Source organism: Enoplosus armatus, chromosome 10 (genome assembly GCF_043641665.1).
Source record: "Enoplosus armatus isolate fEnoArm2 chromosome 10, fEnoArm2.hap1, whole genome shotgun sequence".
Classification (NCBI taxonomy): domain Eukaryota; kingdom Metazoa; phylum Chordata; class Actinopteri; order Centrarchiformes; family Enoplosidae; genus Enoplosus; species Enoplosus armatus.
In genome coordinates, this window is record NC_092189.1 from 5,357,376 (window position 1) to 5,372,082 (window position 14,707).

At 42.9% G+C, this 14,707-nt stretch overlaps 1 protein-coding gene across 1 annotated transcript; it reads left to right on the forward strand.

Moving 5' to 3' along the window:
- Positions 1-2,116: 2,116 nt before the first annotated feature.
- Positions 2,117-2,966, forward strand: purab (purine-rich element binding protein Ab). Its single transcript, XM_070913406.1, has one exon. The coding sequence runs from the start codon at positions 2,121-2,123 to the stop codon at positions 2,964-2,966; it is 846 nt and encodes a 281-aa protein (XP_070769507.1). The 5' UTR covers positions 2,117-2,120.
- Positions 2,967-14,707: the final 11,741 nt, after the last annotated feature.

Consider the following 14,707-nt stretch of genomic DNA (forward strand, 5'->3'; position numbering starts at 1 on the left):
CTCCAGTTCAGGGATCATCACAGCATTTCAAGAGGGAAATACAGCCCTTCAGAGTCCTTGATCCATCCTGTGACCCACCCCTTCCTCTTTCCCTCTCCCCCCACTGCCCACCCATTCACCGATCTCTCTCTCCTTCATCCTTTCTTCCTCTCACAGAGCACCCACTCAGAGATCCCGCACACAATTTCAGAATTTTCAAATTAGCCTTGAAAGCAAATCATTTGTTGACAAAGCGCAGGGGTGTAAAAAGCGCTTCCTGCTGACTGACCCGGGGTGGACTGCCACCAATAGCCTCCACGACTCCCCTGATACTCGTGCTGAATGTGTGGGAATTATCAGAGGGGCTGTTTTTGGTAAAGTACCAGCATCTCAGCAGGGTGTTGTTGATGAGGTCACTTAAATTGGCTTCTCGTGATACACTTGCCCAAACTGCTCCACTGTCAGGGTAATGGTTTCTATCTGTGATGCTAACTGATGCAGCGGCCCTTTTTGTTACACTTAAAATATAGAATATGTCTTTGTACACTTGTTCCAGATGTCTTCTTTGCAGCCTTCCTTCCCCCATTTTCTACATCACCAGCAATACTCATGAGCAAACTCAAATCCAGACACCAGGGACTTATCCACTCAAACCACAATGAATATGACTAGGCTTACGCAAAAAATATTTAGGCCCACCTTTCCATTCCAGGTTAACAGCCCTTCTTTTACCAGCTCATCAGTCAAATCAAACTTATATTTGGCGATAAATCAGTGTTAGGACATTTAATTATAGGCGTATGTGATGCTTGTGAGTTTTAAAAGAATTCTGCTTTTGGACTTTTATTATTTAGCCTGTGGTGTGTTTTTTTGCCATTTAGCGACTGACATAATAAGAACAGTTTGCTGACGGATATGTTTTCATTTCAGACATTTCCTTTAAACGGCTGATCCCCAAACAATATCCAAACAATTTTAAGTTTACAAATGAAAGCATGCAGCGTCGTTTTCCTATTCCAGATTATGTCTCTTAATATTAATAATATTCCACAGGTGTCTAATCCCATTAAGCTGTTATCCTATATGCATGCATCAAGTCACACATCATCATGATTCTTCTCCTTGAGGTTTGCTCTGCCCCTCTGGGCCCATGAAAGCTGAAGACCTTATAGCTTCACCATTGGATGTTTGTTGTTGCTGTTGTTGTACCTAGTATGGCATGTTTCAGTCAAACTCTTTCAAGTGCTAAAACAAAACAAAATCTTAACTGAAATGAAGACACACACTAAGCTTAGTGTGTAGTAACAATTCTATTCTAAAATGTTTTCCACCTCGTATGTACATTTAATGTATGTGAATTCATACAGTTTTTGTCTTTGTTTCCAACGAGTTGATTGTCCAAGACGTGAGTTTTTAATTAAACAGTTGGCTTTTTGCTACAATCCACTGATGAACCCTTTCAAGGCCATTGAGAAGCAGTGGCACGCAAGCAACACCAATCATAGGGTAATGATTCATGATGCTTCACAGTGTATCAGCCCCCTCCCTCAGACTCCCACACAGCTATCATCTACTGTTCATTCAGAAATTTCTCTTTCATCCAGCTCCCTCTCCCTGTCTCCTTCCACAGGGACTGTCCGGGTTCGCTGTCCGTGGTGCTGAAATCCCCAAACAACTGTCCCTGGTGCTGAAACACCCAAACCAATAAATATCAGGTATGACTTTTGTTTCTGTTCTGCCTTTTATTACTTTTTAGATTGTGCAGACAGGTGTGATCTTTAAGTGTAGCATCCATCTATCTATCCATCTATCCATCTATCTATCTATCTATCTATCTATCTATGTTGATGTTAGCACTGCAGTGTTTTAGGCTCACATGGGTGGGGGTTAACTTTCAGTTGCAATGTACGGCTACACTAAAGGCTGAAATGAAAATTCTGCGAAATGTTGCAAAAACAGCGCGAGTGTCTTGAACGCAGCCCGCGTGGAGTACTACAGTAACACTAACTACAGTTGCTTTCATTTTTTTCATCCTCTTCTCCTCTCTCGTCTCGCGATAGAGCGGCGGAGTGGTTTGACGGGCAGTCGAGGTTGCAGCAGGCAGAGGGAGACGGTGGAAGGTAAAGCAGGGAGGCAGCATCATGGCGGACAGAGACAGTGGCAGTGACCACGGAGGGCCCACCGCAGGCCCCGGCACGCTGCCCCCGGGTGCGATGGGCGCCATGTCCCGGCTGCAGCACGACACCGAGGAGCTCGCTTCCAAGCGCGTCGACATCCAGAACAAGCGCTTCTACCTTGACGTGAAGCAGAATGTTAAAGGCCGCTTCCTAAAGATAGCCGAGGTCGGGGCTGGGGGAAACAAGAGCCGCCTCACTCTCTCCATGTCGGTTGCCGTGGAGTTCCGCGATTATCTCGGGGACTTTATCGAACATTACGCCCAGCTGGGCCCGACCAACCCGGACATAGTGCAGGATGAGCCCCGGCGGGCGCTCAAGAGCGAATTCCTGGTGCGGGAGAATCGGAAATATTACATGGATCTGAAAGAGAACCAGAGGGGGCGGTTCCTGAGGATCCGACAGACCGTTAATCGGGGGCCCGGATTGGGAAGCGCGCAAGGCCAGACCATCGCTCTGCCGGCGCAGGGTCTCATCGAGTTCCGCGACGCTTTGGCCAAACTCATCGACGACTATGGCGTGGACGAGGAGCCGGCGGAGCTCCCGGAGGGCACCTCGCTCACGGTCGACAACAAGCGCTTCTTCTTTGATGTGGGCTCCAATAAGTACGGGGTCTTCATGCGGGTCAGCGAGGTGAAGCCCACGTACCGGAACTCCATTACGGTTCCGTGCAAAGTGTGGTCCAAATTCGGCAACACCTTCTGTAAATACGCGGAGGAGATGAGGAAGATCCAGGAGAGGAGTAGAGAGAAACGGGCCTCCGAACTGCTACCTGAGGGCCCGCACGGCGGAGATGACGGCGACGATGACTGACGCGGATTTTAAGAGAGCAGAAATGAAACAACAAAGACAAAACTGAACTCTGAGAGAAGACTTTTAACTGTAAAATAGAAAGAGAATTTCCAAGGGAATCACCCCACACACAACCTCCACAGACATGGCAGCACCTCTGCTGTCTCCTCGCTCATTTTACTGGATGTCACCCCACTTACCACCCATGTAACAGTAAGCCGCTGCTATCAAGGATTGAACTGTAAGATATGAACTGTTTCCTACTTGATTTAGATGACAATGAGCAGAGTGTTTATATCTCTATCAAACGACAGATTTTGCACACATCAAAGCTATTTCGAAATGTTTAAATGTTTTCAAACTGGTCATATACTAAGATTTAATCGAAAATAAAACCAGAGGTCTATTATATAAAATGACAGTCTTCATGTAGAACGAATATTTGACATCAGCACAAAGAGAATATATTATGGACTTTATGAAACCAAAATCTGATACCAGATGTATAGTTTATTATAAAGGTACGCAGAATAAATATGAAAGCGCTCTAAAAGTGTATGAATTGCAGAACGCAGCACTACAGGCCTGTAAACACCTGTCAGCATGCGTGTAGGCTCATGTTTTGAAAAGAAGTTTGGCAAAGTAGGCTATAGTCTTTAATTTGACCTAAAACCTAGTAGGCTAATGAAAGCATTTCTGTCATGCCATTATGGAAAGGTTGAGACTCAAAAATAAATAGCCTATTTTGTGCGCCTCAAACAAATGGGATAAATCTATCTCTAAGCTACTATAATGAATATCAACCCTCTTGCACCATGTCCATATAAACTTAAATGAAAAAAAAAGTGCTAACTTAGATGTACTAATTATGATTTTGTGAATCAGCTGTAAAAAAAAAAATCCTTATTAAGATACCCACGTTTTCTGTGGGTTAAGTTTTTTCTTTGTTACTTTGTTGTTTTTTTTCCTCTGGGGGGGGGTGGGGGATGCAAAAGGATAAGGTCCACTTGTGGGAGCGCAAGGCGCGGAAACTAAACAAAAAAAGACGCGTCAGCGCAGCGCGCGGTGAGGCAACGCATCCTCTCTGACGTCATTACGACCCGTGCCTTATACACTCCACTCGTTTACGTGTTCTCACGTGGATGGTCTGTGACCTCGACCGCTGTACGTTTTCATTTACGAGTGCAGTTATGTAGGCCGAAATATATACTCACCAGGGCTGCGGGATTCACACCCCCGCGGTGCATGGAGCATGGGTGGCAACAGCAAAAGTAAGCTGAAAGGCTGCTGGGAGCTTGGGGGCCCAACAATGGTGGTGGGCAGAAAAAGAGCTCCAAGCTGGAGCGGGCCCTTCAAAAAGAGGAGGTGCTGCCGTACGTACACTTTGGAAACGGGGGAGGGGGGCTCAGCGGGTTACGGCACCCTGAAGCCCAGAATCCCTAGCAGCACCCCTGGCCTGGTGGCCTATCACAGAGTAGAGCTGTGTCTCCCTGGAACAGGAGAACGACCCAGGATGTACCGCCTGTGGCAGCACTGGGTGTCACCATGGAGATTCATCTGGAGATGTTGCGCGTGGCTTTGCACACCATATGCACCATGATGTAAAAAAAACAAAAAAACAGCAACAACAAAAAAACGAAATCAGGAGCGGCTGGATGAGGCTATTCGTCAGAGCTGAGATGGATGCTGTTAAAAAGCCAGGCAGTCAGCCAGCCAGGCAGGCCAGCCGGCCGGTCCCATGCCGTCAGTCTGAGTGCAGTCGTAGAGGCCTATCGGTGTAGGGCCGAGGCAGTATCTATCTCTTTATGGTGCTACAGCCCCTTGATCGCTCCTTCGGGGCCTCGCCGCTCAGAATATGTCACTTTTGCATTATTTTTATTCTGAAGCTCTTTTTTTTTTTCTTCAAAGTTCTTTTCTCCACATTATGTTGTCCAAAACGTGTCAGGTTTCTCCCTCCCAGGCAGAGAGGAAGACACTGACTAGTGTAGGACATTTCATATTAGTGTGCAATATTGTGTACGTGCCAATGGCGGCATCGTATCACATGTATAGACTATTAAAAGACGAAAAAATGTATAGGCTATGTGATCAGTAGATATTTGAAAGCATGACGATGAGGTTGATGCATCTGCATTATATTTCCGAAATGTGAAGTCTTTCTTCTGAAGCACTTGCTCAAAGTGGAAAAAAAAGTCAGACTAGTAGTGAGGTATTTTTCCTGTCACGTTCTGTAAACCAGTAGGCTGCCTTGTCCGTCTATCAGTGCGCGTAGACTAGTTCGGGTGTTTTACGTCCCCCTACAGAGTCACCCCAGAGAAAAACCCTTTCCCTCCTCGTTCCACCCCTAACACACACACACACACTCACACACACACGCACTCACACACAACGCAGACAGTCAACAACCTCTAACTGTCTCCATGTCAGCCACTCTGCAGTGGCCTACACTGAAGCTGAATAGTATCTTGGGGCTTGGGTCCAGGGGTGGCCGACACACACACACACACACACACACACACCCACATACACAGTCTCTCCCTGTTGAGGCCTCTTGTTGCTATCTGAGTGTTCGGGAGGCCTCGAAAGTATTTTGAATGGTGTCTAGAACTGCACAAGGCCTCCTGTCATTAGAAGCCAGGGAACTGTGTGTTTGGAGCCTGAGTGCGACCCCTCTCTCGCCCGGGACTGCCGATCGCAGGACAGGTGAACTACGATTTGACTTTGGCTTGTCTGCGGTTTCACTTGAGTTAGGCGATAGGGATCGGCTGCAGCAGACCCAAAGGACAGAGGAGTTTGTTGTTGTTTTTACAATGAGGATCACAATCCTTCTTTCTGATATGGGCAGACTCTGATCTCAGGTCTGCTCCTCTTCCCCACTTGGGATTCAAAGCATAAAAAAGGCACTGGCTCATTGTCAGTGCAGGAAAACTTGCCCAAATACGCTCTATCAGACACACAGTCCATTCCTTCTTTTTGACCCAATCGACCTCTAGGCTTACACTGAAGTGCTGGTCAACAATCAGTACGCCCCACGTGGTTAGTTCACCTATTATTTAAAGCAGGTTGGTCTACAACAGCTGATGTGTCAGAGTGGCGTGCCGCTTATATGAAGGGGAAACACTGACTGCATGGATTGCAGCTTTAGAGGCCTCAGCTGGATAAAAGCTGCTAATGTAGTTACAGCCTGGGCCTACCGGACATGTGCGGACATGTGCTGAGGCTAGACCGAAACAGAATTCGTCAAAGCACACCTGGGCCGAAACCGTATCAGAAGTCCTATTGAATCCTTGCTTTGAAAAGTTGATCTGTGTTTGATTGGGCGTGCCTGTGGCAATAGAGCCAAGAAAAATGTTCCAGAAAATCCCATCTGTTCCTCGCAGGACGTTTTGGCCCAGGTTTGTCTCTGAGTGTTGGTGAAAGGCCTGATGAAGCCTGGCACTGCACTGTAGGAGCTTACCAGCAGCAGCCTACCACAACTTACTGACCCGGCTGTCAGACAGATCCAGGTAGGACTTTTCTCTCTGTTTTGGTGAGGAACAGGAAATATCTTTCCCCTCTTGCAGAAATGACCATATTTCCTCACACTGCCTGGTGAATTATAAAAAGCCCATTTCTATTAAACACACGTACAAGCCACCTATGACTATGTGCCCAGCAAAGCACATCTGTGGTCAATCTGAGTTCATCTTAAGTTAAGCATGAGTCTGGACTCTGTTTTGATACAGCACTTATTCCCCAAAGTGTTCTAGCTTTAGCTTGATTGAATTTAGGCCTCCAGGAGGCTCATGCTACATGAAGACTGGAAATACAACACTTCCTTTTTCTCTTTCTCTAATGGCCAACTATAAGGAGAGCCTGAACCTGCTCATAGAGTTGACTTTGTGAATGCCTCACTCTGTGAAACGCACACATTTTCTTAAAGATTAAAAGAAGTGTTTTGTTTTTGTTGCAGACTGTAATTGCCAGGTGCTACTGGTTCAGTTGTGTGTTTAGTGCAGAATGATTCCGTTGTGAAACATGACTCGTCCATTTTGGGTTGTAGCTGTATCTGACTTTCAGAGGAGGGGAGGGCACTTGTGATTTTGCTGAAAACAGTGTGATCAAATCTGATTTCTCAGTTTATGAGAGTTCACCCAGTGTCACAGCAAAACCCGGAGTGACCTTGCAGCCATGTTGTGCCCACATTACACGGTCATCCATTTCTGGGACTCAAATGCAAAATGGTAGGCAGATGTTTTTCGTCTTGTTTTCTGTATAAAGCGTCAGTGGTCAAGCTGTGAGCTGTCCTCCGTGGCTCTGGCTATGTTCAGTGTGTATGGGTGACAGAGCACTGAAGCTGTTAACATTGATGAGAATGATGTTTTGATTTATTTTACAGCGGTAGCCATCGTAGCAACCCCTAATCATGATGTTATCCTGCCTTTTGTCTGTTACTACTGCAGTGTTCATTTTGATTTAAACTAGCTTATTTTATGTTGCTCAAACAACAGGTGACCAGACCATTCCTTACTCATTTCAACTGATGGAAAAAGAAGAAAAATGTAATTGTAGACGTAACTCAAAAGTGCAGCAGTAGCTACTTGTTGCATGTACTCAAATTTGGATTGCTATGATGGCTCCGGCTGTAGGTGTTTCGTCTGCTTGTTCCTCCAGTCTTGAATGCGGAGATGATTCATGTTTATGACAGCATTCAAACAGCCACATGTACATGACTTATAACAGCAAACTTCCTCAATTGAAACGTGGTTGGTGGCTACCTGCCTCTACCAAACTGTACAAGTACTGAATTAAAACAGACTAAACTTCCAAAAGGTGTTCCAGACAACCAAATCTGCTCTGTTTCTGGTTTTAGTGTTGTAGTCTTTCATTGGCCATTCAGAGTTCCTGGTCAATCACACAGCCAATCGCAGCCTCTGGTCAAAGCCAAGCACTATATGACTCATCACAAACTACTGACAGAGGAGCCCATTCAGCACGTCTTCTGTTTGCACACGCACCGAGTAGTAGGGTCCATCATGTTTGCAGACTGTATAGGCTACTGTTGTGTATAGTTATAAAGACGTTCTTTCAAATGTTTGAAGATGTTGGGAAATGGATCCTGGATTTCAAGGGGTGGGGTCAATGCACAATGAACATATCCCATGTCACCGTTTGGTCTAAATCCCTTTACCATCCCCATATGAGATAATATGTTGTATCTTTCAAAAATATTTTATCTGTGGCGTGTGTGTGTATATATATATATATGGTTTGTTATATATGATGCTCCTCCTTTCAGAAAAATATAACATGTAAACAGGAAAAACATATTGCTGTTTTTTTCCTTTGTATTTTATACTTACAGAAAGCATTGAATAAAAATGGATAAATACTTGCACTTTAGATATATTAAGAAAAATAAAAATCTGCATATTATTTTTGATAGGGATCTTCACATTCAAAGAGTATAAATTACAGGCTTTGTGACTATTGCTGGACAGAGATGTATTGAGTTCTACTTATTGAAGTATATTTTGTCTGTGTGTCAGAAGGTTTACTAAAGTAAATTGCATGATAAAGTAGTGCTACACCGATATTGTTCTTTTTTTTAGTTGGTAAAAATGTCTGAAAACTGTGATAACAACCCTCTTGTATCATGTTTAACCTCTCCTCACCCCTTCTAGAATATTTCTTACTGAAATATGGCCTTTCCCGACTACATGACGATGGTGCTTACTTTGGCTTTGACATCAAGCTCATCCTATACATCTCAACATCACCATAACTCGCGTCCTTACACTTCATTACTTTCTGTTATGTACTCTCACTACCTTATTAAATTTCCGTTGATGGCAAAAAAAGGTGTGCTGTTTTGTACATTGCTGTTTGTTTTAATGTTGGGGGAGCCTTGTTGTCTGAAAAATGACTAATCGCGCAATAAAAAGTCATTCCACATGTCCCTGTCTCTGCACAACTGTCTCAACACTACAATCAACTGGTTTTAGCAGGGATGGGCTCTATATGTAAAACAAGACAGACGCTTTCAAAAAAACATTTAAAATATCCATTATCCGTTGACTGAAATGTTATGTCAAATCTTAAATGTTAAAATAGCCATTGCTATCTTTATGTTAATCAACACTGTTTTGGTACATGTATGCACACAGTGCAGGTACTGTACTGATTAATATATAAAGAGCATGTATGAATGGAGTGATAATGATTTGAGTTTATTTCATTCATCACTGCTTACTTGCCTGTAATCATTTAAATCTTTAGAGGAATTATCTCCCTGTCAGATGTCCTTGAAAAGCTTCCTTATATATTAATGAATAAAACATGCACAAACACAATGGGAGGGTAACAACAGTGGATGGATACAAGCTCTGATTTTAAACAGAGCTCCAGACATCTGCTTTTGACTTCCATGTGGAAATCAAAGGCAGAGTGCCAGATTGTTGCCACAGTAGGAAAGAGGACACGCTGTTGACAGAACAGTATTAACTGTTAGTGGCCAGGTGAGAATTTTTCAGTCTGCAGTAGGCAACAGGTCAGTGCACCAAAAGCAATAAGACCGATGGCACCTCACATTACATTCTCAGCTATTGTGACCCAAACATTATAACAAGCAGATTCAGTGGCGGCGATCTGAAGAACAGTGGGAGTTGTGGGAACAAATTGCTAATATTTTAAGATGATTCATAGCTTATGTGAAATTTTATCCATAAAATAATTTTAGTTCATATTATACACTAGACATTATTCAATAATCAACAGACGTGTTTTGTAGGAATTAATTTGAGAAGAAGTGCTGTAAACTTAGAAGTTTCAAGGACTTTGACCCTTCGGTTATTAGACTGACAATAGCATAGTGGTCATATACAGCAGCTTGGAAGCCCTATCTTAACGTTCTCGGAAAATATCTATTTCATTTGATACAGTCCCTCCTTTTTGAATTGTGTGGCTTTGCTGTCGTCTGTGCTTTATCAAACTAATGCAATTGCAGTCTACGGGGAACTGAATGTCAAATTACGTTTAAAGGACCAGTGTGTAGAATTTAGGAGGATCTATTGGCAGAAATGGAATTTAATATTAACCACTAGATGCTGCTAAATCCTACACACTGGTCCTTTAAGTACATTTTGGGTTAATCTATTAGCTCTTGTGTTATTGTGTTATTGTGTTATTGATGTTATTTTAAAAGCTTAAAGAGCAGAAACATACTGTACTCACCTCCACCTTAAAACACAGTGGTAGCTTCACAAAAATGTATTAGGCATGTTTCTGAAGACGCAATATCAAGACAAAAGGCCTTAAACAAAGTGCAGACCTCTGTTCAACCAAGTAATGTGTCTGGGCACTACATAACCATACTGAACATTTTGCCAAACTAGCATGCTGACAAACTAGCTTACACTTTATTTTGGTATATTGGTTATGGAAACACGTGCTTTTGGATGCAGACTTTTTGTGGAAAAGTCACATATATTGTCTATTTTTTTTTTTTAACCCTTTGCAATGTCAAAGAGAATTAGCTTTAACCACATGACGTAGCTTTTTTGTGATTTCCTAGCTTACACTATGTTACTAGCTGACACTATTTTGCTAGCTTACACTGTGTTACTAGCTTACACTATTTTTACTAGCTTAGGGTTTCAACTTTGTTCCTCAATTAGTCCTTATCCATAAAGCCTTTACACATACTTACATATTTACATATATAAACATATTGTTTTCAAGTAAAAGACTAAAGTTACCTTTATGTTGTGCTCGTTCATTCACACACTCTGCCGGCAGTTTCAGGACACTTTACTCAGACTGTTACCACCTCTTAGACCTTCTTTTTGAGCTTGTCATCTTGTAACATGACATTCAGCGGCACCGCTTTCGCTGGCAGCTTGACATTACAACTTCTTGTTTTGGTAAAGTTTTTTGGAGATGTTTCGAAGTCATTGAAACTCCATGAAAGCAAAGCTCCTAACAAGGGCCAGCTAAAAACTTTAAAGCGGGCTTGTAGACACTTTCGCGGCTAACAAACTTAGGCACACACACAGCAGGTGGACAAGTAGAAATGTAAAATCTCGCTAGCTTGGCAACATTACAACTACAAACAACCCATAATGCAACACTCTCTTAAAGTAACAGGCTCACTCTGTGGCACAGCTGAACTGGTACTGTCTCCATTCAAATAGCAGAAAATAAAACCTGCTGTTGTAAATAAATATTTTACCGCACCCACAGTAACACACAGGTGTATTACCAGCATCCTATTCTTATTATGGTGAGGTACCAAGTTATGTTACAAGAGAAATTACTGCATGTTTTGTGTAAAATGTGGATCAATGCTAATCCCAAGAACGCTCATTATTGAACCTCCTCTACCATAAATCACAATAAAAGGTAGTCCAGGGTGAATAACATCAGGGGGGACCGTACACAAGTAATATCACCAAATATTAAATGTATGTTATAAATAGGTTATTTGCAGGGAGGGGATTGATAAAGGAAAATATTTGTTTAAATGAGGACAAATAATTTTTTTTTCTTCTAAAGAATACTATTATGGGCTGAGGTATACCAATATGCTGACAGCTGAGCAAAACATCTGTTTGATAATATGTTTAAGTACAGTATATTTTTAACTTACCACACCAAAAAGGCTCAGCATTGTCCATAGTGATATTATGGTAAAAAATTAGGTGTTTGGCTGAGAACAGTCAGCTCAATTATCAACAACACATGGCTAACATGTGGTAGATAGATCAGTCGTTTATAACCATGTCTATTTGACAGCGTTGGGAAGTATCAGCAGTCAGTACCAGTACATAAGTTTCTAAATGTAATCAGCATTTCTCAGTTGCTGTAGCTGAGCTCCTCCAACATGTCTGCTGATGCAGGAGAAACACTTCAAGACACCTGAGGGAAAGATTTAAGTGGTCGAGAAGGCGGTGCCTCTTGAGTTTAGATTTGATACATTAAAAGAAAACTGGGAGATGAAACAGCACTGTGTTACACTGTACTTTACTGGAGGCTGCTCCATGCATTGTTTTGCAAAAGATATGAATAGACCATGCAGAGTTTGTATGCCTCTGTGCCGGCGATAGCCGTGGCCAAAGGCATTATGTTTTTGGGTTGTCCGTTCGTCTGTCCCATTTCCGTGAAAGTGATATCTCAGGGACGCCTTGAGGGAATTTCTGCAAACTTGGTACAAACGTCCACTTAGGCTCAAGCGGCTTAGAATTTGGTGGTCAAAGGTCAAGGTCACTGTGACCTCACAAAACACCTTTTAGGCCGTAATTCAAGAATTGATGGCCATAATTCACAGTTGTTCGGACAATTAATTGGTGACACTAATGGGATACAACCATAGACTGTGTATAAAGATGGACGACGCATCTCCACTTCCTCCCACTGTGCAAAAATGAAGCCAAAATATGCCGGATACGGCCCCTGCCATCTTGCGCTGGTGACGTCATTTGGAGCCAGAGTCTGCGCAGTAGTGACTGGCGAGTGGAGCTGCGGTGTGAGGACCCACCACGCAATTGTAAACACACCAGTCAATCACAGCTGTCAATCATGACGTTTCACCCCGTTTTATATACTGCAGCCAGCCATAGGTTTTCAGTCTGGACAGACCGGAGTGAACTGCAACTTGACTGGTTAGCGGAGGCATACAACCATGGGGCCGTCATTCTAGTTATTTGTTATGGTGCAAAAACTCAATTTTTCTTTCTATGTACTATAGTTTATGTGTTATGACATAGTACATAATGGATGCCATGACATTAAATATCATACTAGGCCTGTTTTGTGAATGTATAGCTTCTGATTTGGGTTGCAGCCCCACGCTGAGATATGTACTGTAAAGGATTACTCGTTCCAGGATGAGTAAATACCGTATGCTCTTACAAACTAACTAAACTAACTGAATTTGACTGTTAGGTGCTCACTTTCAAATTTAGCTCTTAACTGCAGGCTAAACATATTAATGACCATACTCCAAAGAAATGTACCCATGTTGGAAACAAACTAATATCTAAATAATATGTCGTTGGCACCCAGATTAACAAACTGCTAATAAAAACCTTTTTTTAGCAGAGTTGACAGTCTCAATAAATCACAACCACAATCATCTGTATAAAATCTTACTTTATGAAGCACAGACTAAATATTCAGTAAATATGTCCTTTACATAGTATGAGCATCCTGTCAAAAAACAGTTCAGATATACAAACAAAAAGACAGATCCAATGCTGACATCAAAGTGCCGAAGTCGTCATTTTTTTTAAATAAAACATAACAATCAACAAATATGTTTTGTCACAATCCTATATTACAGCACAGGCCTACCCTAGAACATTGGGAAACAATGGTTAGCACAACAGCCAAAGTGACTATAAGGGGAAGTCTCCCTGTAAGAAAGCAGTTATTTATCCTAACAATACAGCTTTATAAAATGGTACTCTCTCTGAAAACTCAGCTCCACTTCAGCATTTTGGTCTGTACAAGGATCCGGTTCCAGGATTCCAGCTGTGATTCCAGGTTTCCAGCCAAGATCCAAAAGGATCTCAGATCCCATCAGTCACCATTAATATGATATAAGAAGCAGCAGAAGCACTGTGTCCAGAGCCAAAGATATGAGTGTTCATACTGTTGATATCCATAGCTCTGGTTAGGTCAACATGCTTCTGCGCCACTGTGAGGCTGAGTGAGGGGGCACTAAGCTCACTGATCTACAGTTGTGTCATAAGCAAATTACGTAGAAAGAGGAAAGGTGTGTGTGTGTGTGTGTTTGGGTCAGTTGGGATCAATTAAGGTGCTCACAAACAGCGGTACCGCCACCCCTCCCACCACAACCCCACTTCCTCAAATCATTACACAAGTCCACTTTCCATGAGAAACAGGCTTAATATGTTGTTCTCCTGTTTGGAAAAATGTGCGCTGGATGTCCGTCTGTTCTTGGCTGACAGAGATGGTCTTACTTAGAAAACCAAACCAGTCTCTTCTTCTTAGAAAACAAGTCTATTCTCCTCCTCCTCCTCCTCCTCCTCCTCCTCCTCAACATCCACGTGGAGGATGTTTTGATGGCTACTCTGCTGGTGGAGTTGTTTGGCTGATGTTCCTCTCTCCATTCCAGCATGCTGACAAGTTTGTTGACTTTAGCACATTATAGCTAGAGCAGTCCTGCTGCTACACTCTCCTATCAGCTGGTCTCTGACTAAGGCCAGGGCCTGCTTTCACAAAAACATCTTCACCTGTTAGGAAGGATGGCAGTGGAAGGAATGCACCAATACAAGTAAATGCCCAATACGAGGCCAAACAAGCTCCGATAGGTCCATGTAACGCGTTATAAATCAGAAGACTGACTAGATGTTCTGTTTTAAGAGGTAAAGGTACGTATTTTGTCACTACGATGATGGCTGCCCTTTGTGCTGAAGATGCTTTTGAGAGATCCAGGCCAGATTGTGACAGGAGTCTTATTCAGCAGAAGGCCGTTGGATTGTTTCTCACCAAACATGCTCAATAAAGTCTTCATACAAAAACATGACCCTGCTATATTTATTTCTTCCTGTTGCCTACAGCTTCAACATCTCAACTGGAACCAGTTAAAAAGAGCATGCCAATGCACACACTCACATGCATGTGCACAGCAGCTGACCAACTCGTATGGTATGCCTCCCACCCACACCTTCCTGTTCTGCCCTTCATTTCGATCTTCAGAAACCTCACACCCAACCATTTATTCTTACACACATCAGCTCAGTGCACTCTGTTGTGACATA